Source organism: Calliphora vicina, chromosome 2 (assembly GCF_958450345.1).
Source record: "Calliphora vicina chromosome 2, idCalVici1.1, whole genome shotgun sequence".
NCBI classification, from domain to species: domain Eukaryota; kingdom Metazoa; phylum Arthropoda; class Insecta; order Diptera; family Calliphoridae; genus Calliphora; species Calliphora vicina.
Genome location: NC_088781.1, coordinates 136,432,331 through 136,458,490, shown reverse-complemented (window position 1 = coordinate 136,458,490; position 26,160 = coordinate 136,432,331). Strand labels below are relative to the sequence as shown.

Sequence of the window (26,160 nt, the reverse complement as noted above, 5' to 3'; positions counted from 1 at the left end):
GGTGTATTATTTCCTTTACACTTTCTGTAAACTAAAGCTTAAATTACAAAGAGAAATGCGTTTTAACTGCAATTTTCTATACTTACTATAACATTTATGGTGGCAGTAACTGTTTGGAAATGTCTGAGTTGCATTTTCTTTTTTTGTTTTTAAATAATATTGTTTTAAATGTAAGTTGTTGGAAATTTCATGAATTTCTTTTAATGCTACTGAAGCAGTTGAGTTTAAGTGGCATTATAAATGTTTATACAAATGAGAAGGAATATTTAAATGCAAATTGACCAAGATGTGTTTAAGTTAGCAAGCAATAATTGAAAATAAATTGAAATGTAAGAAAAATTCTAAAATATGCTCAACTTTGTTCCACTGTAGTGTTGTTTGTGCTTAAACCTCACATCTCCTTAAACAATATTTCAAAAGCCCAACACTTCCTTTATTAATATTACAAGTTTCAAAGAATTCTGTTTGTTAGTTTAGAAGTTATATATTTATTGCCATTTATTTAGCAAACGTATGAGGTGATCTTACATTTTGCATTATAACTTTCTTTCTATTAAAATTATTTTGCTTATTTTTAATACCAAACTAGCTAGGTCCATAGTAAAGAAATGAACAGAATCTCATTCATTTAAATTAAGTAGTTTACAAGATATCCTGATTTACACACACACATTCTTAGCAAAATACTTCTTACCTCCATTAACACAAAGACTGGTTAGGTGTTAACTAATAGATATACTGTCGGTTAAACTTATTTTTTGTATGAAAACTGTTAGTATAGTTATTAGTTAACACATAACCAGACTTCGTGTTAATGGGGGTTGGAGTATTTTCTAGTTTTCTTGATTGATTAGTATTAAAAAAAATTCTAAAATATTTGTTAAAAATTCCCTGAAATCAGAATTTTGTATATATCAAAATATGACAATCCCAAAACAAATATTTGAGAAATATGATGGAAAATTTAAAAAATTAAAAAACTTCTTTATTTAGCTATTTACTAATGTTAGCTCATCAAGTTTCTCCAACCCACATACACCTGACTGTTCTTATTTATTTGCAAATAAAATATCTAAATTTGTACTGCATACTTTAGGGTGCTTTTTTATTACAGTTGACTGGACTCAAAAAAACCGGTTTTAGCCGGAATTTTTTAATTTATTTTTCTTTAGAAACCAAAAATCAGCCAAATCGCCACAGCCGTTCTCACGTGATGACATTACATACATGGACCATTTAATTTTTATATACAAACAGTTACTAAATTATACGTACGATCGACTTTTCGGACCTTTTTTTAAAAATCTATATATTTAAAAATACAAAGCCTAACTCATTCATTCACTCACTGACTCATCAGTCATGAGTGAGTGAATGAATGAATAAGTCAGGCTTGTATTTTTATATATATAGAATTTTCAAAAAGGGCCCAAAAAGTCAATCATATGTATAATTTAGTAACTGTGTGTATATAGATAGACTAGCTGACCCTGTGCGCTTCGCCACCCCAATTAGATGAAAGAAATAGTACTACTAAGTCTCCCGCTCACTCGGGTCCACATAATCTTTATTTCGTGTTTCTAAATTCATTGGTGAAGAAATTACTAAAAGTACCATTCGAATAAAGAAATAGTACCAAAAAGTCTACCCCTAGAATCCTACTCACTTAGGACCATATATGCTTAATTTCATGATTCTAAGTCCATTGTTATAGAAGTTTCAAAAAAGTACCATTAGATTAATGAAAAAGTATCATGAAGTATCCCCTTGAATTTTCACTCACTTAGGACCATATATACTTGTAGTTTCCCACTCACTTGGGTCCATATAAACTTCATTCCATGTTTCTATGTTCATTGGTGAAGAAATTACAAAAAGTACCATTAGATTAAAGAAAAAGTACCAGAAAGTCCACACTTGTGGTTTCCCACTCACTCTGTTCCATATAAGCTTTTTTCATGTTTCTAGGTCCATTATTATAGAAATTACAAAAAGTACCATTCGAATAAAGAAAATGTACCAAAAAGTCTTCCCCTAGAATTCTCACTCACTTAGGACCATATATGCTTAATTTCATGTTTCTAAGTCCATTGTAATAGAAAATTCAAAAAGTACCATTAGAAGAATGAAAAAGTACCTATAGTTCAGTTCTCACATTTTGGTACCTAAATATAATCCCTTATTTCTAACACTAACTTCACTCAGATACATATCAGCTAACTTTAATGTCGATAACTGAAATAATTTAAAATATTAAAAAGCTACCATTAGGAGAAAAGTACCAATTTCCCTTTTCCTCCTTGAACACCCCTCAAATTTGAAATTTAAAAATATTCCATTTTGCCAAAATTGTTTATGCTGCAGACATGTCTCAAAATATTAAAATTTATGTTAATGTGCCCAATAATAAATATGTTTTAAAAAAAGTACCAAACTGTTTACCCGGATTTGGCCTAAAATACACCATGGCACTCGAGTTCCAAATAACAACCTGTTGTTAATTTTTGTTAATTTTTGAACCAATGTTTTAAAAATTATCAAAATCGGCTTAATAATTTGCAATAAAATGTATTTCCCGATTTTATCCCCTTTTTGGTACCTTTTTTTAAAATATTATTAAAATAATTTTCTGTATCGTGGTGGGAGCTCATAGTAAAATATTCGAATGTCTATGTCAAATTATAGAAAAACATATTTTATGAAAAAGTACCAAAAATAAACACAATTTTTATCCCTTAAGGGTTCGAATTTCCAAAAAGTACCAAACTTTTTTTATTTTTTGATAAGTAAAGAATACGATTTAAATTTTGTTTCTATGTTTATTGGTTTAAAAGATAAATAGGGTGCCTAAAAAGTACCAAAATATAGTTTTTACCCGTTTTCTCCGCTAAAAGGTTCGAATTTCGAAAAAGTGCGAAACACCTGTTAGCTTATTTTTTAAATGGAGTAACATGCAATTTCAAGTTTTTTTGTATCTTTATTAGTTTTGAAGATATAAGATTACCTGATTTACCCGTTTTTACCGCCTAAACGTTCGAATTTCTAAAAATCCCTCCTTAGTGGATAGTTTTGGGGAGGGAGGAACCCACAGTTAAAATTTCATGATTCTAGCTTCAGTCGTTTGGGCTGTGGGATGATGAATCAGTCATTCAGTGAGTCAGTAACGTTACTCTTTTATATATATAGATATAAGATTTTTCTTGAGTGTCTCACTTCTTTGTACCTATTTTTTTTTTCCTATTAACATTTTTTTGCATATTCCTATAACAATATTTTTAGCTCTATTCTAAATATTATGAGCTAATCTTAGTAATTTCTGTTTAGTTTTTTGGTATTGAGTGTGATTTACACAAACAGACGGAAGATCATAATCAAGCAAATCGGCAATTATCTTAGTTTTTCCTAATAGATTTAGAACCATATAGAAATTATAAAACTCAATGTTTTACAGAACATTTTTATACCCTTCACCTTCGTGAAAAGTTTGTCATTCCGTTTGTAATTTCCACAATATAATTTTCCGACCCTATAATAGATAGCGGAGTCGATTAAGCCATGTCCGTCTGTCCGTCTGTTGAAATCAATTTTCTGAAGACCCCAGATATCTTCGGGATCCAAATCTTTAATAATTCTGTCAGACATGCTTTCGAGAAGTTTGCTATGTAAAATCAGGAAAATCGGTCCACAAATGGCTGAGATATGAGGAAAAAACCAGGACAACCTCGATTATTGCCCTATATCTGGATTACTAAGTCATTAATATAGACAATATAGATATCTACTGATAGATATTTAAAAGACCTTTGCAACGACGTATATAAAACCATTTGGACCTACAATGGGTCAAAATCGGAAAACATATTTTTTAACCCGAATTTTTCACAAAAAAAAAATTAAATTTAGAAAAGTTTTAAAATTAAAAAAAAATCAGAAAAAATTAAAAAACCTTTGAAAAACCTTTGAAAAAAAAATTGTTTACCTAAAAATATTTAAAATTTGTATTTTGAAGTATAATTTGGAGAAGCATAGAACTTTAACTTCAAATAACCCTATAAAAATAAATCTAATGGAGGTAAATCACACGATATTAGAGATATAATTCAGATCACTGAATTCTACTTTACATTAATAACAATAAAATTTAATTTGTCAAAAAAAAAAATTGTGTTTTTTTACTTATTAAACTCAAAATTTCCCACCGTTTAATAGCATTTTAACTTATTACCTGGCAATGAAAACATTTTGCTGGGTTATGGTAGAGATAAAGAATAATAGGAAATTGTTGTATCAGAATTTGAAAATGGTTGCCATTGTAGTTGTTTTAAAGCACTCACGACCACAAACTCACACAACGCAGATTATTAATTACAAAAAAAACTAAATTCTAATGTTTAAATAAATAATCATGTTGCTAGTGGTTACAAAAATATTTGCAAATATAATTAAGTTATACAAAAGAGAACAATATCAACAGTCAATTTTAGAAAGAAAGAGAGGAATAAACAGTTATACCAAAAGTATGCTTTAATTTGGCACCGATTTTAATTATGCGCCTTAATTCAGTGATTTTCATTAGAAAAAGATAAACAGCATGGTATAGGATTTATTTAGTTGCAAATTATTGACAAACATAAATAAAATCAAATACACAACTAACATACCTAAAGTATGCTTTAATTTGGAACACATTTTAATTATAACCCTTAAGTTAGGCACACTCGTTCAGCAGAAAAACATAATCAGCCCAATATAGGATTTATTTAGTTAAATATAATCAAAATTCACAATCAGAAATAGAAATTTTAAGACCCAGCCATAAGCAAGCTTTATTTTGAAATTAATATTAAATATAACCCTTAAGTTAGGCAATTATTTTCTACAGAAGGTAAAAGTGTTTAAAGTAAAGGATTAAGCAACATGTTCTCAATCTCTGGTTATCGTTTTTCGTAATGATATACTTCCAATTAATATAATTTTTATATGAGAACAGAGATTGAGAAAATGAGGCTAAGAATACCATAAAAGTGTTCCAGTTGTGTTGAAAATATAAAAATGTCTTGAAATTATTGCCCGAAAATGAAAATATTTCTCTATTATAAAAAATCCATTGTCGGGGAAAAACATAAAATGTCTATAAATTTCTACTGGAAGAAAATATATCAGAATCACGAATGGGTTTCTAATTTTCTTCAGTACCAAAACAAATGATTGAAATAAACTAAATACTGATCTATATATATCGAAATTGATTTGTATATAATAGTGTGACCATAGAATTTTATTTATAAAACTTATTTATATTTTAAGTCAACAGATAAATGTTTTTATAACAAGTGAAGTTTAAATTTGTTTATGAAAATATAGGAACTAGTTCAGTAATATGAACAAATATTTGTTTGTATACAAATACAAATAATTTAGTTTTAAAAATTTTGTTTTGTCCGTTTTACTGCATCAGAATGAAAATCTTAAATAAATTTGTGTCATATTTTGTTTAAGAATTTAGCTTTTTTTACTTTTTTTATTTATAACTTAATATTATTTTATATTGGAAAAAAAATATTTCCTTCCTGGTGTCATATACAAACTCGAACACAAATACTCTTTAACATTAGGGGGGACCCAAAAAATAAGTGCTGGATGTTGAATTCATTCTTAAAATTGTTTGTGTTTGGGTTTAGTATCCACTGATGATAAAAAGATAATATTCAAAGGTTTTTTTCATATTTCTTACAGATAAAACATATGAAATATTGGTATCAGGTGAAAGTTCTTTAAAAGACGCTGTCAACAATATAGCAGAGCTGTAAATGAATCATTCTTTTTTGATTTTAATTCATTATGAATTAGCTAAATTTTGAATTAAATGAATTGAATGAAATTTGAATCAATTCAAACGAATTAGGCAGAAATGAGTTGCAATTCATTTCCAATTCATTTGAATTGATTTTGAATTAATTCAATTGAATTAGAAAAAATAATTAGCAATTCAAATGAATGAATCAAAAATGAGTTGCAATCAATCAAATTCAAGAGCAAATCTCTAGGGGTGAATGAACAATTTCTACTACCAAAATGAAAATATCCAGTACAAAAATTGAAAAGCCTTGTCCTGTATCGGCGCTTGATCAATGAAAAAATGGTGTTTGGAGTTTGTTTCTTCAAAAAGAACTGCTTTTTATTTTGAAATTCGCTGAACAACAAAACAGATTTAATATTCAAGAAGCAATTAATAATTTTTGAAATTTTGTAACCCACGACCACCCAACGACAAACTGTTTGCTAATATTTATGTTATATTTATTTCAAAAAAATAAAACTATCTGCAACAAATAATCAAAAATCAGGAAAAATAAAAATTAGTTGAATGATGTTTATTATAGATTTACTTACTAAATCAATTCAAATTTCATTCAATTCAAATGAGTTGGAAATGAATTCAATTCAAATTATTTGCTAATTCTTTTTTCTAATTCATTTGAATTGAAAACTAACTGCAATTCATTTTTACCAAATTCATTTGAATTGATTCAAATTTCATTCAATTCATTTTTTTTTTGTGAATAATTCGCAAATTAGTTCAAAAATTAATGATTCATTTACAGCTCTGCAATATAGCAAATATATTCGTGTAAATCCAAAAATATTCAGTTTTTAAATTTTTGGCAAAAATTTGAATTTTTTTTTAGAATTATATCCTTCACCAGGCATGAGGTTGTCATTCCGTTTGTAATTTCTACATTTTTCATTTACGAACCCCTGGATCGTTAGCGGAGTCGATATAGTCACGTCATGCCCGTCTGTATGGTGAAATCTACTTTCCGTAGCCCCCCAATAACTTATATGTATGATACATTCATCAATATATCCGATATAGACCCTGTTCGGATACTATTTAAAATCGAGAATATCGGTCCACAAATGACTGAGATATAAGGAAAATACCAGGAAACCTCGATTTTTGACCTATTTTTGATATATGTATGTGTGTATACTATATCTGGGTTACTAAGTCATTAATATAGACAATATGGATATTTGATGATTGGTATTTCAAAGACCTTTGCAACGACGTATACAACGTCGGACCTACAATGGGTCAAAATCGGGAAAAATATTTTTTAACCCGAATTTTTTTTAAACCAAATTTCACTAATAAAATTTTAAAAATAAAATTGGAAAGAAATTTTGAAAAAAAAAATTTTGGAAATTTTTTTTTCTTTCTTCTTGGCTGAGATATAAGGAAAATTCCAGGACAACCTCGATTTTTGACCTATTTTTGATATACATACATATGTGTGTATATCTGAGTTCCTAAGTCATTAATATAGAAAATATGGACATTTGAAGATAGGTATTTCAAAGACCTTTGCAACGACGTATACAACGTCGGACCTATAATCGGGAAAAATATTTTTCAAGCCGAATTTTTTTTTCATCAAAAAAATATTTTTGTCATAAATTTTTTTCACTAATAAAATTTAAAAAATGAAATGTTAAAAAAATTAAAAAGAAATTTTGAAAAAAAAAAATTTTAATTTTTTTTTTTATTTTTTTCTTTCTTCTTCGACCTACTCATGCAAAGCATTATGTTGGAACTATAAAAATAGATTATGAGAAGGAGACATGAGGGAGCAATGTGTGTGGACATTCGATTTGTACTTTCCTACATTGAAAGTGACAGGAAAAACTTCAGCGGGAAGTTTGTTCCACATAAGCACAATACGGCTAATTTTAAAATCGACCATAAAGGGATGTATTCTTGATGAAAAACGTGTATTACGTAAAAATCTGTCGGTATCAGTAACAAGTTCCCTAATTTCATCAAAACACATTCGATTGTAGTGCCGATAGAACATTGAAACGCAGCCCACATTGCGTTGGTGGGTGTAAAGAAGGAGGTCAGATGGAGTGAAGTAATTCCTACACCGTTTCAGAAAACCGAGACACTTGGAAAATGTGGTTAGACCAGCAGACATCACATTGTATTCTCATGGCCAGAACATCAGAAGCGTCTGATTCTAAAATATTTACACCAACCATAAATACAGATGAAGCGCCAAAATGAAGCACTGTGCCTTGCGAGCGCTGAAAGCGTCCCCATTCGCACGATCCCATTCAGAGATTGTCAAAAGGTCGCGATTAAGGGAATAATTAAAATTTTGCTTCATCTCCTATATACTTGTTTTATAACTGAATGAATATGATTGGAAAATGTTGCTATTTCTGCAAAAGATTAGATAGAGTTGGAAGTTTGAGGTAGAAGGTCGTTTAATAAAAAGCTCTATATAAATAGAGACGTTTTTACCGACATCAAGAGCAATAAGTTTAAAAAAAACACCTTGCCATACTCTATTGAACGATTTGGTAATATCTAGAGCCACAACTTTACATTCGCCAAAACGGTGAAGAAAGGCTAGCAAGTCTCCATTAGAGTGTCTTCGAAAATTGTTAACATATAAAATCAAAAAAAAACTTCATCTTCAAGATCAAAATCGCAAAAAACTTTAACAAATTCAAAATAAATTTAGAAATACATTTTTTTTAAGCTGCCTAAAAGTATGCTTTAGTTTATAATAATTTAATAGTTTATGGCCCAAAACACTTAATTCCTTTAGTTTTTTCTTACTGACTTATATTGACCTACCTAAACGGTGTTAAGAATCATTCCCAGGAAGTTCATATGTTCTAGAAAGTTGTTTATTAAGATCTTAGGTACATTTTTGTTGTTGATTGTTTCCTTGAATTTTGAACGGTTTGCTATCTATGGACCTAAAAGGTAAAAAATATCGATTTTTTTTTTAAATTATTTGCGATTTTGATCTTTTTTTGATTTTATATGTTCACAATTGTTGTTCTTTATGACAAGGGCTACAACTTTGCCTCAGAGAGTAAATCTTTGGAAAAAGCAAAACAACAAAGTTTAGCTAATGGAAGTGGGTTGAAGAGCACTGCTTCAAGACCAACGCTGGTATGTCATCTAACCCAGGAGACTTATTTATGTTGAGAAACAAACTAAACTTGAATTTTATTGGGAACATTGACCCCTTTATTTCCTCATCACACAAATGTAGCCACCCTATTATACATACATCACAATAATGTTTGCTTTTATGCACACAGACAGACAGACAGACGGACATAATTGTTATTATTTTTTCACACATACTCAAATAAAATTTGCAACATTCTTAAAAAAACATGCACTCTTCTTTGTATAAATAAACTAAATGTATACTTTTTTTCATATTTTATTATCAACAAATTCAATTTATATGCAATAAGTCTAGCAGCATTTTTTTATTATTATTATCGTTAGATTTTTATTTTACCAAACCACATGAATATATTTTTATTTCTTTACACTCAAGACCAGTGTTTAGGCTTTTAGCCAAAAAAAAAAAAAAACAGAGAAATAAATAAAAAATATAATATGAAAACAGTATTGGCCATAAACGTGTTTGGTTTGGTTCGGTTTCTATATCTATTACATTTTCCTCATTCATAGACTTTACGAAAATCTACTGTCAAAGCCATAAATAAGTATATTTATCAACAATATAGATTTATTATTGTATTTCGGAATTTATACATTTTATTTTCTTTCCGTTTTCTTTTATTTATTTTATCATTTCAAGTATTTTTCTATGCAGCCAGCATGATTGTCGTCATAAAATTGATAAATTATTTTTTAATGCCATAAAATATTTATTATTTTGTAGCTGTTTAGCTCCAGCAAGGTGTAAAAGTCAAGACAAATTGAATTGTCTAAAGGAAAACGAAAATAACACAAAATCAATACAAATATATATAAATGACTTTAGGACTTAATTTTGGTAATTATTCTTTAATATAAACACTTTGAAACTATTTAAAAACAAAAATTATTTAAGTCTTGGGATTTTTGATCGAAAATAGTGAAATTTTATTAAAAATTCGAAGTTTATCATTAAATTAAAAAAATGTTTCATCTTTTTTTTCAATTCTTTTTACAAATTATAATAAACACATTTATTAGAATTAATATAACTTTTAAATGATACCTGCCAGCTGAAAAACATTGACAACAGAGCAGATTTTCTAAAAATAGTCAAATTTTCAATAGTATTTTATTCAACTGCATAAAAATTATATCAAAATTTATTTTTTCGAAATTATTTTTTCTATTTTTCATTAAAAACTTAACAATCTGTTGAAATTTAGAAAAATTATTGCAATACCTTAAACGGTTACGTTTTTATAAGCTTTCAAAGCCAAAAAATAAATATGTAAGAATATACAAATTTATCCAAAATATATTATTTTCACTGCGCCCAAATGTATGCTAACAATATAGAAAATAATACACTTTAAACAAATTTGACTCGAGATATATATGTTTTAGCCACTTTAGTTACTAATTGCAAGGGATTATATAGACATATTATATATCAATGGAAAGCTAAATAAATGTACTTTTATATTTTATTTAAATTTAAATCCTACTGTAAAATAAAAATGGAAACTGATTGAAAACAATTTAAAATTAGCTATTTGTATGTCTTATATATTTATTTTTTGGGTTTGAAATCTCCTAAAATAATTAATGTTTAAGATAACGTTACCATTTTTGAAACTTATATAGCTTGTTATGTTTTAAATGAACAGAAAAAACCTCAATTTCGAAAAATTAAATTTTAGTGACATTTTTATGAAATTAAAAAAATGCTTTTGAAATTTGACTAGTTTTACAAAATCTGCTCCCCCTTATCACATTTTTGAGCCAGCTGATAACAATTAATAAGCAGATTAATTGTAATAAATATGTTTATTATAATTTTTAAAAATAATTGCAACAACTAGATGAGACATTTTATTTTTTTAATGATAAACTTATAGAATTTATAAAAAAAAATACTATTTTCGATTATTGACCGAAGTATGTTGCATTGGAATATCAATTTAAATATTCATTATTAGTAATTTCTCAAGTCACTTCTTATCAAATAGGTAAAAATATTACATATTTTTTAAGAACATCTTTGAGTAAACTGAATAACAATTACACTGTGTGTAATTTTTTGAGTCATGGAAATATAACCATATACGGACACCAGTACGTGATAAAAGACCAAAAAAAAAAAGTCCCTTGTCGCCCAGTTTTGCCCAAAGTCATGCACTTTTTTTAATGGGTCCCCAAAGATTTGGGGCCTCGATGTCATCTTTGCAAAAAAGTTATCATTTTCTCAGGCTCATATCGTGCAAACAGTTCGGAATTTTGATTAACTCTCTGAGGCAAAGTTGTAGCCATTGTCATAAAGAACAAAAACTGTGAATATATAAAATCAAAAAAACTTCATCTTCAAAATCAAAATTGCAAAAACTTTAGAAAATGTCTTCGTGTTGCACTGTGTTATGCTTCATTTTGGTCAAAATTTAGCAATTTTTCAAACTCATTTCCAAATTTTGAATTTGATTATTTTTCAAGACTAAGCGGAGTGAGTTATTGCCAAAAGATTTTTAATGTATTATATTTGAAATTATTAGAAATAAAAGGATATTTTTAGAAAAATATTTGAACATTTATTACCGCAGATATTTGCGAAAAACCAAATAAAGTCATGGAAAAAATTAAACTTAAATATCTTTTATACTCTAAGAGATAACCTAATGAAATAAAGAGGTGATTCTTAACCGTTACACTTGCTTTATAATAAAGTTTCATTCATTTAAATCTGTTAATATTTGCACAAGTTACAAGCTATACAAAGTTTTCCTAACCACAGGTTGTCGACTTTTACACCCTGTATCTCACCTTGTATTCCAACAAGTTGGTCACAAATTGTATTTTCTTAAAGCTAATGTGCTTCTCTACGTTTCGTTCATACATAATTTTGCAATCGGATTGATAGTTTAGAATATTCAGATTAATTACCACTTTTTTTCGAGCGTCCGTACTGGGTGGCGTATGATTAATATTAATTTTAATAAAAAATTAGTTTAATGCATTTAAATAACAAAAATTCAATAAACTGCTACTAAAAAACACAACGAATTTAAATATTTTATAGAAAAATTCAACAAAAATTGTAAAATATTTTCCAAATAACTGCACAGCATGCCTAGACATGCAATACTGTAACCTTAACTAAAGCACTGTAACTGACTGTTAATCTAAAAAGTGGCTAAATTAATTAAATGTAATTTTGATTTAAAAAAAAAAAAAACTTAATTAATTACTAACAACAAATCAAATTGACATAAAAATAAACATCTAAATATCATTTATCATTTAATTCATTCATTCATCAAATTATTATTATCAAATTTACAAAAAAACTTAGGCCACAAAATTTAACTCTATAAAGTAATTTTTAACATATCTACTTTTAGCATTAAATTTAAATTCATTGTGTAAACATTTTACACCATTACGGTAAAATAATATAATTAAATAATTACATTACGAAAACAGAAAAAAAAACACATTAAGCCAGGCATAAAAACCACATCACTTGCAACATAATGTTGTAATAATCTATTCATTACTGCTGTAAAACAAAATGACTATGTATATGATGCAATGACGGATAGTTGCAAATGAAATGAGTGCGAATTTGAAAATGGTTTCAATTGTATTTGTTTGGAAAGTGCTCACATGACCACACTCACACAACACACAGATTATTAATTAGAAAATAAAAAAAAAACAAACCTAAAATTTTAATGTTTAAATAAATAATCATGATGCTAGTGGTTTTAGTTGGTCGCCAAATAGTTACAAATATAATTAAGTTAAATAAAACGAAATCAAGTTTCAATGTTAGAGAGACAAACTATTAAAACTCTGAAAAACTAGTGAAATTAGACACTAACTTTCGATTGGAGCACAGTGGGCCATTTGCAAAAAAAAGTGGTAATAAATCTTCAAAGTATGACAACATTAACTGTTAAAGCTGTTAAATTGTTTCCCCTCTTCAGGTCCATAGGTAGCAAACCGTTCAAAATTCAAGGAAACAATTAGCTACAAAAATGTAACTAAGATCTCAATAAACAACTTTCTAGAACATATAAACATCCTAGGAATGATTCTTAACACCGTTTAGGTAGATAAATATAAGTTAGTAAGAAAAAACTAAAGGAATTAAGTGTTTTGGGCCATAAACTATTAAATTATTATAAACTAAAGCATACTTTTAGCCAGCTTTAAAAATATTTATTTCTAAATTTATTTAGAATTTTTTTTGGCGATTTTGATCTTGAAGATGAAGTTTTTTTGATTTGATATGTTCAACATTTTTGTTCTTTATGACAAGGGCTACATCTTTGCCTCAGAGAGTAAATCAAAATTCCGAACTGTTTGCTAGACATGAGCCTGAGAAAATTATCACTTAACACCCTTTTTTTTTTTTGGTCTTTTACCACGTAGTGGTTACCGTATATGGTTATATTTCCATGACTCAAAATATTACACAAAGCGAAATTCATAAAACTACTAGAAGATGGCACTGTGTACATAAATAAACTTAGTGAAATATACAATAATTTATTCACTTTCCCACATGCTTTATTAATTTCATTTCATTCATTGAAGTCTTTTTAAATTTGTTTAAGTTACAAGCTGTTCAAAGTTTTACTAAACAGCCTGTGAGAAATAGAGGGTCGAAATGATTAACCTTCTATTCCAACAAGGTGGTAACAAAGTAAATTTTCTTAAAGCATATGTCTCCTATATGATTCATTTATACATTTTTTTGCACTCAATTAGAAGAGTCCAATTTATTACCATGTTTTTCGAACTTCCTCACTGTGACATTTTTATAACTAAAATTTTCTACAGGAGGCAAAGGGGTAAAACGAAAGTTTTATAACACCCTGACTGGTCTTTTCGTTCTGAAATACACCATATATGAACGAAATATATGCATATCTGTAACTATATCTCTATCTCTATCTCTATCTCTATCTCTATCTCTATCTCTATCTCTATCTCTATCTCTATCTCTATCTCTATCTCTATCTCTATCTCTATCTCTATCTCTATCTCTATCTCTATCTCTATCTCTATCTCTATCTCTATCTCTATCTCTATCTCTATCTCTATCTCTATCTCTATCTCTATCTCTATCTCTATCTCTATCTCTATCTCTATCTCTATCTCTATCTCTATCTCTATCTCTATCTCTATCTCTATCTCTATCTCTATCTCTATCTCTATCTCTATCTCTATCTCTATCTCTATCTCTATCTCTATCTCTATCTCTATCTCTATCTCTATCTCTATCTCTATCTCTATCTCTATCTCTATCTCTATCTCTATCTCTATCTCTATCTCTATCTCTATCTCTATCTCTATCTCTATCTCTATCTCTATCTCTATCTCTATCTCTATCTCTATCTCTATCTCTATCTCTATCTCTATCTCTATCTCTATCTCTATCTCTATCTCTATCTCTATCTCTATCTCTATCTCTATCTCTATCTCTATCTCTATCTCTATCTCTATCTCTATCTCTATCTCTATCTCTATCTCTATCTCTATCTCTATCTCTATCTCTATCTCTATCTCTATCTCTATCTCTATCTCTATCTCTATCTCTATCTCTATCTCTATCTCTATCTCTATCTCTATCTCTATCTCTATCTCTATCTCTATCTCTATCTCTATCTCTATCTCTATCTCTATCTCTATCTCTATCTCTATCTCTATTTCTATCTCTATATCTATCTCTATCTCTATATCTATCTCTATATCTATCTCCATCTCTATCTTGTCTTATGTTTTGTCTTATGTCTTGTCTTATGTCTTGTCTTATGTCTTGTCTTATGTCTTGTCTTATGTCTTGTCTTATGTCTTGTCTTATGTCTTGTCTTATGTCTTGTCTTATGTCTTGTCTTATGTCTTGTCTTTGTCTTATGTCTTGTCTTATGTCTTGTCTTATGTCTTGTCTTATGTCTTGTCTTATGTCTTGTCTTATGTCTTGTCTTATGTCTTGTCTTATGTCTTGTCTTATGTCTTGTCTTATGTCTTGTCTTATGTCTTGTCTTATGTCTTGTCTTATGTCTTGTCTTATGTCTTGTCTTATGTCTTGTCTTATGTCTTGTCTTATGTCTTGTCTTATGTCTTGTCTTATGTCTTGTCTTATGTCTTGTCTTATGTCTTGTCTTATGTCTTGTCTTATGTCTTGTCTTATGTCTTGTCTTATGTCTTGTCTTATGTCTTGTCTTATGTCTTGTCTTATGTCTTGTCTTATGTCTTGTCTTATGTCTTGTCTTATGTCTTGTCTTATGTCTTGTCTTATGTCTTGTCTTATGTCTTGTCTTATGTCTTGTCTTATGTCTTATGTCTTGTCTTATGTCTTGTCTTATGTCTTGTCTTATGTCTTGTCTTATGTCTTGTCTTATGTCTTGTCTTATGTCTTGTCTTATGTCTTGTCTTATGTCTTGTCTTATGTCTTGTCTTATGTCTTGTCTTATGTCTTGTCTTATGTCTTGTCTTATGTCTTGTCTTATGTCTTGTCTTATGTCTTGTCTTATGTCTTGTCTTATGTCTTGTCTTATGTCTTGTCTTATGTCTTGTCTTATATTTTATATCTTATGTCCTATAGCCATCTTTTATTCATTATCCATATTTATGTTTATGTCTGTCTAGATTTTATTAAAATGTTTCTAAATCCTACTTACTTGTTCCATATCATATCACCCGATATCAAAGGCATTTCCATCAGCAATGCCGACAGCAATGAAGACTTGCCACTGCCATTCTTACCCACAATCATGGTCAGTTTCCCTCTAAGTATAACAATATCGCGTATATATAAGATTTGCAGCAACTTCTGAGGATTCCAAGAGAATTTACAATCCTTCACCGACACCGCTATATCATCGGGCATTTTCAGCAACAAAGAATCACGATGCCAAGAATCAGTTTTCCTGTGTATATTATTGGTCGCAGCAACATTAGCTGCTACACTAGGTGCTGGTGCCTGAGGCAAACCCGACATTTGTAGCTTTCTGGGTCTTATTACCACATACGGAGTATTGCGCAATAGTTCTTTGCGAGCATGTAACGATAGCTTTTTATGGTCATCCGAAAAACGTAGAGGCTCTTTCGTATCGCATATGACTAAGGGTGTGTGAGGTTCTGAATTGGCCAAGGGGGCCGGTTTGTCTGGTATTATAATCTTTATTTTAGGTTTCTCACTAACATTTTTAAGAGCAATATTTGAGGGTAAAGATTGAGACTTCACCTCATACATATCCAGAGAAGCATCACTTTTGCTTAAAATCCTTGCCATATTACGTATGCCTTCAAATTGTTTTTGTATTTCGTGGGCGGCCAAAAATGTCTCCAGTCTTTTGGTGGAGACCACAGCCGATAAAATGATGGGCACGGTAATGGGAAATATCAGCAGGGGTACGGTGAGTTGTTGAAACAGGGCCAAGGCGGAAAATAAACGACTGGCGGTAAAGTCAGCACCTGATTCGCGATAAACATAAACCGCCAAGGTAACAAAAGTGATTAAAACTGAAGATATGTGGGTTAAAATGGCTGGAAAATATTAAGATAGATTTGTAGGTTTAAAAAATGTAAATAAGTTTTTTATAAATTTTAAAACTTACTCATTATGGTCCAGTAGAAAGAGTCCTTATTTAGGTATTTCAATTCCTGTTTTCTAGCCTCCGTTATTTTCTTTATAAACACATTATCCCAGGCATTTAGTTTTATCAGTTTAATGGCCACAAAACAATCATGTAGTTTTCTTAAGCGATTATCAGTGAATTTCTAAAAAAAATAAAAATATTTTAAAACTCTATTTACAATAAAATCTACAAAGAAAAATTGTAAATATTATTTCTATAAAACACCTAGCATATCACCAGCCTAACAATTAATACAGCCCTTAAAAGTATGCTTTAAAAACGTAAAAAAACATATCATTTAACACATGCTGTTTGAACTCTATTAAAATAAAAGATAATAAACTCATGTTATCATAAAGTTTCCATAGAGTCGATACTAAGAATATAACCAAAGCATAGTTTAAGGCGAAATAACCCCTTTTTATGTTTACTAGCTAGAGTGTGTAAGTTCTTTCAGCAAAATTTCCTTGAAACTAATAATTATATTAAATAATTGGATATGAAGTAACTAAGTAACAAAAAAAAGGAAATATATTTTTATAAGAATAAGTTGGTAAATGAACAATAAACTATAATTGTATTATTTTATGCTCTTCTCCCTAAAATTATGCCTGTATAACAAACTTATCTAATTAAGCCTAAAGTTAGTTAATAAAAAAAATCGTTTACCTCTATTCCCTTGTTTAATATTTACAGTTAATTAAAATTAATTTTTAATTACAATTGTTCTGCCCAAAATAGAAAAAAATAAAGTTTTAAAGTGTATCCATACAAAAACTTTTGCCACAAATTAATTTAACTGCAATTCAACTGCGCTGCATACACACAGGCGAACACAAGAGCAAAAAACAACAACTTTAATTGAAAATAAATAAAGCCAGCTTTTTGGTGAAAAAGAATAATAATATACAATAAAAAAACAATAACTTCGTTGCGAGTAGAAGAGTTGTAGTAAAAAGGGCTTGTTTAACACAGTATAACAGTTTTTTACTATACATTGTAAAGACTACTTTAAGGGCTACGAAACAACAATAAAATTAAAGCATACTTTTAGGGTTTACTTACAGGTAATAACAATTGCTTTAAATGTTATACATTTATGGTGTACTTTTAGGACGAAAAGTTTTTTTTTATCAGATTTGTTTAACAAAATGTAACTTTAAAAACTTACCGCCATAACTTCAGTATTTTTGGACATGGCTTTGCCTATTAGAAACTGCAAAGGAGTCATGGTTAATATGCACACAAAAGAGCCAATTACCGCACTTATGCCCAGCTTTAAATACAGCAAATACATCACAATAGCAATCTAGAGAAAGGAAACAAAATATAATTAAATAGTAGTAAATATATTTTAAGTTAAAACAATTTAAACCTCTCATAGAAACTACAAAAAAATTTAAAATGGGAATGAAAAAAATAAGCAGGAAAAAGCTTCAAAGAAGCTTCAAAGTCAACTATATTTATATTAAAGGTCCAAGGTCACATAACGGATTCATAATTGTGAAATATAGCCTTCAATATTTGGAATATAACCTATATACTCCTTTTCATACCCAGTTCAATTTATTATATAATATTTTTACTAGACTTAAACATACAATTTCTCATTAATTTCATAGATATTTTGTATGAATAAAATGCTTTTAATATACATAATTATAACTAATTAAATCTTAATATCACATGAGCATTGCCACAAGTTTGAATATAGAAATATTTATTTCGATGTAAATAACACCATAATTGAATTAAAAGCTAATCAGACAAGTTTTTAAAATGCTGATAAACAAATCAATTTAAATAAATAAAAGAAAATTTTAAACACACTGTAAATTCATAATTGTTTATTAATAATTAATCTTAATTATGCAGAAATATATAGGAATTTATTAAAATAGTTTATATATGCATACAAAATTGTGTAAATTTATTTAATACCTAATTAAATTTGAGAAATATTTAAACACTTTTCTTTAAAACTAAAAATTTCTATTTAAACACTAATTAATATCAATCATACGCTGCAGGCAACTACAGAGATATTGCAAATAAAGTAATGCATATTTAAAGGGGCAAACTGAACTAGAACTGAACTAGAAACTGAAGTAGAACCTGAACTAGAACCTGAACTAGAACCTGAACTAGAACCTGAACTAGAACCTGAACTAGAACCTGAACTAGAACCTGAACTAGAACCTGAACTAGAACCTGAACTAGAACCTGAACTAGAACCTGAACTAGATCCTGAACTAGAACCAGAACTAGAACCTGAACCTGAACTGGATCCTGAACTAGAACCTGAACTAGAACCTGAACTAGAACCTGAACTAGAACCTGAACTAGAACCTGAACTAGAACCTGAACTAGAACCTGAACTAGAACCTGAACTAGAACCTGAACTAGAACCTGAACTAGAACCTGAACTAGAACCTGAACTAGAACCTGAACTAGAACCTGAACTAGAACCTGAACTAGAACCTGAACTAGAACCTGAACTAGAACCTGAACTAGAACCTGAACTAGAACCTGAACTAGAACCTGAACTAGAACCTGAACTAGAACCTGAACTAGAACCTGAACTAGAACTGAACTAGAACTGAACTAGAACTGAAACAAATAGACACTGAACTAGAACCTGAACTAGATCTGCATTAGAACAATTACTGAAATGGAACTGATTTTATAATTTTCTATGTAAACTATTGTTTAAACCTCCCAATTATTTGTATTTTTGTAATATAATCTGCTCTTTATAACAACAAGTTATTAGCTATTTTAAGCTGTTTTAATAACAAACAAATCAGAACTTAATTTCAGCAGCCAATATGAATAGTTAACCAACTATTTACTTAAAATGCGAAAACCTTAAAGATAATTAATTCAAATTTAAACCTCTTAACTAGAGCAAAGGGAAATAAGCTAAATAACAATACACATACTACCTTTCTCTTCCTTTCTCCAACCCAATTATCTATATGAACTTACACCTACAAGTAGGAGAATTTTAAGAGTGTGCACCTAAAAATAGACTACACATTTGCTGTTCATTTCAGTGCATGTATTATACTCAAGTGTGTGTAAATATGAAATCTAAGCCATGCATTTAAGTAATATTATATTGTGTTTTTGGATAATTTGAATATGTTTTTAAGGTAAAATATGGAAGACAAACGTCAAAAGGTGTTTTATATTAAACTTTCATACTGTCTACAATAATTTAGAAATAAACAGTGAAAAGTTTACTGAACAGATATAATAAATTTATATAGAACTAGTAGTGTTTTGTTAAATTTCACTGTAATTTATATTAAAACATGTGTTTGTACTTGAACATGATATTATTCATGGCTTTATACTTAAACAATTGTAACTAAATATATTATATATGCTGAATTACACATTCTATATAGCTTTTTATATACATACATTCATAAAATTCATGAACCTCTTCGAAATGTTATTTTAACCAAACCCTAGAAAATTAATTATGCACACACATGTTTGGATTTGTTACTTAAGGTTATATGTGTATATGGTGCAAATGTTGTTTTTATTTAAAATGTTCTCTTACGTCTTGAAACCAAAAAAAAAAGCAATTAACACAAGTATTACTTGTTTTAATTTTGTATCTATAAATGGGTTTTGCTAGAAATTGTAAAGGATTTATTTGAAAATAAACACAACTGTTGAGGTTGTTTTTTTTAAGGAACCCAAACATCATATTAAAAGTTATTTATGTCTTCAGTTAATAATTTTAAATGAACTATGAATATAAAGAAATGGAAAATTACACTTGTGCTTTAAAATTTATATATTTCTGTAAGTATTATTGTTATATTGTAAATATATTTCAAATCTGCATTATGTTAGCTTTACACAACCGTTGTTTATTTGTTAATTTATTATTTAAGAAAAAAGTTATAAGCAATTATTTAAGTATACTTAATACAAAAATCTAATTAATATCAATCATACGCCATAGGTGGCCAAATTTGCAAATGCTTTGATTTTAACAATTTATTGCAATTTAAAAGAAACTTTATAAATAAAATTTTTGCCAAAGCATTTTATTATACAATAAACTTTATATTGGTCTAAGATTTCTTTACATTTATTTTATATTTCCTTTATTTTTAATTAATAAATTATCTCCTTTAAAAAAATCTGTCTTTTTATTTAAAATTTATATAAATTTTGTATTATAATTTGCTTTAAATCTATATATTTAACTATAAATTATTGCAAAATATATATATTTGTTTGTGTAAACGATTTGTGTAATGAAATTACATTTAATTTAAGCCTTTAGTTGTTAAGTATTTCTCTTATTTTGTTTTTCCAGTTAAAATAAATCTTTTGCTATAGTTTCTTTTTTTTGTTGTTGTTTCACATTAAACATTTGTAGATATAAATATAAATTTAAGTATTTTCCTGCATGTATGTAACATAATTGTATTTAAAAGCCATTAATTTTATACTTTATTTCAACAGCACAAAAATAATATTATTTTGCTGAATCGAATAATTTATGGTCCATGGGCTATTAAAGAAGAAGTATGGCTGGCAGGCAGGCAGGAGAAAATTTGTTGCATTTTTCATATATACATATATATAAAATACAACAAGTTTTATAATAGTAGATGTGTACTTACTTTTAAGGGTATGGCCCAGACATAATGAGCAATCCAAAAGAAGGACATTATATTTAAAGTGTCTTCCGACATCAAATTTGTTATGGCACCAATATCACTTAAAGCTGGTAAATAAAAAAAATAAAAAAAGAAAATTAAATGATTAGCCGGAAATGTTATAAAATTTATGAGCCAAAAATAGTAAAAGTGTTTTTCAAATAGAAAAATAAAATGCTGGAAATGGGAAACAATAATTTAAATAATGATTTCAAATAAAGGAGAAATAAATCTGAATTTTCTAAACTTTTAATTCTATTGCAAAATAATGTACGAATGAATCATAGAGGAGGACATAGGCTTTAAGCAAATGCAATATGTAACCACCTAGTTAGAATACAGGGTGAGATATAGAGTGTCAAAAGTGACCACAACTTTTTACACATTTTTTTATATTTTTCAATCAGACTCCTTGTTTGTTTTCCAGTAGGAATTAAATTAAAATAAAATATAAAAATACATTTATTTAGCTTTCCATTGATATATAATATGTCTATATAAACCATTTCAATTAGTAAATAAAATGGTCAAAATATACATAGCTCGTGTCAAACGAGTATTATTTAGTAGGTATGGCAGCACATATAATTTTGTTAGCATACTTTTGGACGCAATGAAAATAACATGAAATAACAAAATAACAACTTATATTTTTTACATATTTATTGGCTTTAAAAGCTCATAGAAAAATAACCGCTTAAGTTATTGTAATATTTTTTTTAAATTTCAACAGATTATTATGTTTTTAAATAATAGTGGAAAAAATAATTTCGAAAACATATATTTTAGTAGAAGTTTAATGCAATTGCATAAAATGCTATTGAAAATTTTAGGATTAAAAACTGTACTAATTTCAATAAATAGGTTTTTTAAAATTTTTTCTCCATATAAATGTCCATGGAAAACATTTTAAAGTGTTTCTCGTAACTTAAAATTTAGCAGTTTAGTTTTAATGTCACATTTTACCATTGCCAATTTGTCTAAATTCAATACAAAGCTCCTACACAGGTTATTTTATAAGACCTATTAATAAATATAAAAAATATCTATAGAATTATATCATAAATCTCAGGCTAATTTCTATTTGGCTCCAAACTGTCAAAGCTAATATAACTTTGTATTGAAAAAATCTTTATGGCCCACATTAAATGCAAAATAAATCTTTATACAATACAAAAATCAAAAGGATAATAAAAACTTTCCAAGAACATATTCAAATTGTCCTAATTTATTGTAAGGCTCACACAATCAATCAGTTACATTCGTGTTAATAAATTATTACATGTATTCTTGGAAATTATGGCAACAATTTTGTTATTAAATTCAATTCATTGAATTAGAATTCATTTGGTTAGATTTTCATGATACTTGTAAGACAGTGAAGGACATAAAATAGTCAAAATATTTTAAAAATTACAAATTTTAATAACAAAAATAAATGTGTAACTTTTATGATGAACCGATTTCTGAACCGATTTCAAAATTTAAATATTTTTAGGTAAACAAAATTTAAAAATTTATTAGTGAAAACAATTTTATAACAAAAACAAATACCCTTTACCAATTCATACTATAAGATACAAAATTTTTTAAAAAAAATTTCAAAATTGTGTTTGAAAATTCAAATTTTTTTTCAAACACAAATACCCTTCACCAAATTATACTTTAAAATACAAAATTACAAAAAAAAAAATTTGAAAATTCAAAATTTTTTTTCGAAATTATTTTTTTTCCATTTTTTTTAATATTTTTTTTTAAATTTATTAGTGAAAAAAAAAATTATGACAAAAAAATTTTTTGTTAAAAAAAAATCGGGTTAAAATTTTTTTTCCCGATTTTGACTCATTGTAGGTCCAAATTATTATAGCCTTATGGACTTTGAAATATCTTTCATTAGATATCCATATTATCTATATTAAGGACTTAGTAATCCAGATATAGATCAAAAATATGCAAAAAATCGAGGTTGTTCAGGTTTTTTCCTTATATTTCAGCCATTTGTGAGCCGATTTTCTTGATTTTAAATAGCAACCGATCCGGAAGAATTCCCGATATATTGATGTATCAATCATGTTTGAAAGTTATTTGTGGGCTACGCAAAGTTGATTTCAACATACAGACGGACATGGCTATATCAACTTCGCTATCTATAACGATCCATAATATATATACCTTGTGGGGTCGCAAATGAAAAATGTAGAAATTACAAACAGAATGACAATGCGAAGGGTATAATTATATTGTGCAATCATTTAAACACTATCTCCTTTTAAGAAAATAATGAGAAAACAAACACTTATTTGCTAGGATTATGCTTATAAGACAAAAAATCATATGAGGCGTATGATTAATATTAATTATTGGATTATTTAACAAAATGTGCTATAACTCTGTTGCTAGTTTGGATAATTAAACTTTAAAAACTGTTACAAATAGCTAACAATATTAACTAATACCTAGAGTTAAAAAAAAATAATTATTAAATAGAAAATATGTTAAAATTCTTATTAAAATGCAAAGTTATTAAATTTTTTTTTTAATAATTTTAATAAATTATAATTTTAACTAAACATTTATAAAGAGTTTCTGGTTTAAATGAAGAATATTATATTATTGTATGGGAATCTACTCTACGACCTACTTGAATCTAAATATTTGGATATATTTCTCACTTTCTACTTGTTGGCTGATTCCAGCAATCATTTAAACATTAATTCCTTTTAAGAAAATAATGATAAAACAAGCACATATCTGCTAACATTAGGCTTAAAATATTAAAATGCATATTTTTCTATAGTAGGCGTATGATTAATATTAATTATTGGATTATTTAACAAAATATGCTATAACTCTGTTGCTAGTTTGGCTAACTAAACTATAAAAACAGTTTCAAATAGCTAACAATATTCACTAATAAGTAGATTTGAAACACAATGAAATATTTTATTGAAAATATTTTTAAATTTGTGAAGTGATTTAAATTTTTTAAAAATAATTTTAATAAATTATAATTTTAACTAAACATTTATAGAGAGTTTTTGGTATAAATGAAGAGTACTACTTATATATTGGGAATTTTCTTCATGAGCTACTTGAATCTAAATATTTATGCTTTATATTAACTCTCAAATAGCTGAAATATTTGTTGGTTTACTTACAAATTCCACCAATCATTTAAACATTAGTTCCTTTAAAGAAAATCATGATAAAACGAACACTTATTTGCTGAAATTAAGCTTGAAATATCAAAATTAATTTTTCACTATAGGAGTCGTATGATTAATATTAATTATTGGGTTATTTAACTAAATATGCTATAACTCTGTTGCTAGTTTGGCTAACTAAACTATAAAAACTGTTTCAAATAGCTAATAATATTCACTAATAGCTAGAGTTAAAACAAAAATAATTATTAAATAGAAAATATGTTAAAATTCTTATTAAAATGCAAAGTTATTAAATTTTTTTTAATAATTTTAATAAATTATAATATTAACTAAACATTTATAAAGAGTTCCTTGTTTAAATGAAGAATATTATATTATTGTATGGGAATCTACTCTATGACCTACTTGAATATAAATATTTCTCACTTTCTGACAAAATGCTCTAATAGGAGGATTTAAAATGAAATACTGTATAGAAAATATATTAAAATTTGTATTAAGAACTAAAAAATAATTTCAATAAATTGTAATTTCAACTAAACATTTATAGAGATTTTTCGGTTTAAAAGAAGACCACTATTTTATTTTGTGGGAATTTACTTCAATCTAAATATGTTTGCATTATAATACCCCTCACACAGTTGTAATATTTGTTGGCTTTCATAAAAATGTCAGCAATCATTTAAACATGAATTCCTTTTAAGAAAATAATGATAAAACAAACACATATCTGCTAGCATTAGGCTTAAAATATTAAAATTCATATTTTCCTATAGGAGACGTATGATTAATATTAATTATTGGGTTATTTAACTAAATATGCTATAACTCTGTTGCTAGTTTGGCTAACTGAACTATAAAAACTGTTGCAAATAGCTAACAATATTCACTAATAGGTAGATTTGAAACACAATGAAATATTGTATTGAAAATATTTTAAAATATAAAATATTCAAAACTGAAGTGATTTAATTTTTTTTAAAAATAATTTTAATAAATTATAATTTTAACTAAATATTTATAGAGAGTTTTTGCTTTATATAAAGAGTACTACTTATATATTGGGAATTCTCTTTATGAGCTACTTGAATCTAAATATTTATGCTTTATATTAGCCCTCAAATAGCTGAAATATTTGTTGGCTTACTTACAAATTCCTGCAATCAGGAATTCTCTTTATGAGCTACTTGAATCTAAATATTTATGCTTTATATTAGCCCTCAAATAGCTGAAATATTTGTTGGCTTACTTACAAATTCCTGCAATCAATTAGTTCCTTTAAAGAAAATAATGATAAAACAAACACTTATTTGCTGGAATTAAGCTTAAAAATCAAAATTAATGTTTCACTATAGGAGGCGTATGATTAATATTAATTATAGGGTTATTTTACAAAATATGCTATAACTCTGTTGCTAGTTTGGCCAACTAAACTTTAAACACTGTTTGAAATAGCTAACAATATTCACTAATAGCTAGAGTTAAAACAAAAATAATTATTAAATAGAAAATATGTTAAAATTCTTATTAAAATGCAAAGATATTAAAATTTTTATAATTAATTTTAAAAAATTATAATTTTAACTAAACATTTATAAAGAATTTCTGGTTTAAATGAAGTATATTATATTATTGTATGGTAATCTACTCTATGACACACTTGAATCTAAATATTTTGA

General features: G+C 27.4%; 1 protein-coding gene across 1 annotated transcript in view; it reads right to left on the bottom strand.

The window, feature by feature from the left end:
• Positions 1–26,160, bottom strand: part of Sur (Sulfonylurea receptor) — a 138,146-nt gene that overhangs the window by 56,248 nt on the left and 55,738 nt on the right. Inside the window, exons 6-9 of the mRNA XM_065502075.1 lie at positions 21,279–21,382; positions 17,795–17,932; positions 16,603–16,765; positions 15,664–16,531 (exon numbers count right to left, since the gene is read on the bottom strand). Coding sequence (XP_065358147.1) covers positions 15,664–16,531; positions 16,603–16,765; positions 17,795–17,932; positions 21,279–21,382 — 1,273 coding nt within the window. The remainder of the gene's footprint in view (positions 1–15,663; positions 16,532–16,602; positions 16,766–17,794; positions 17,933–21,278; positions 21,383–26,160) is intronic.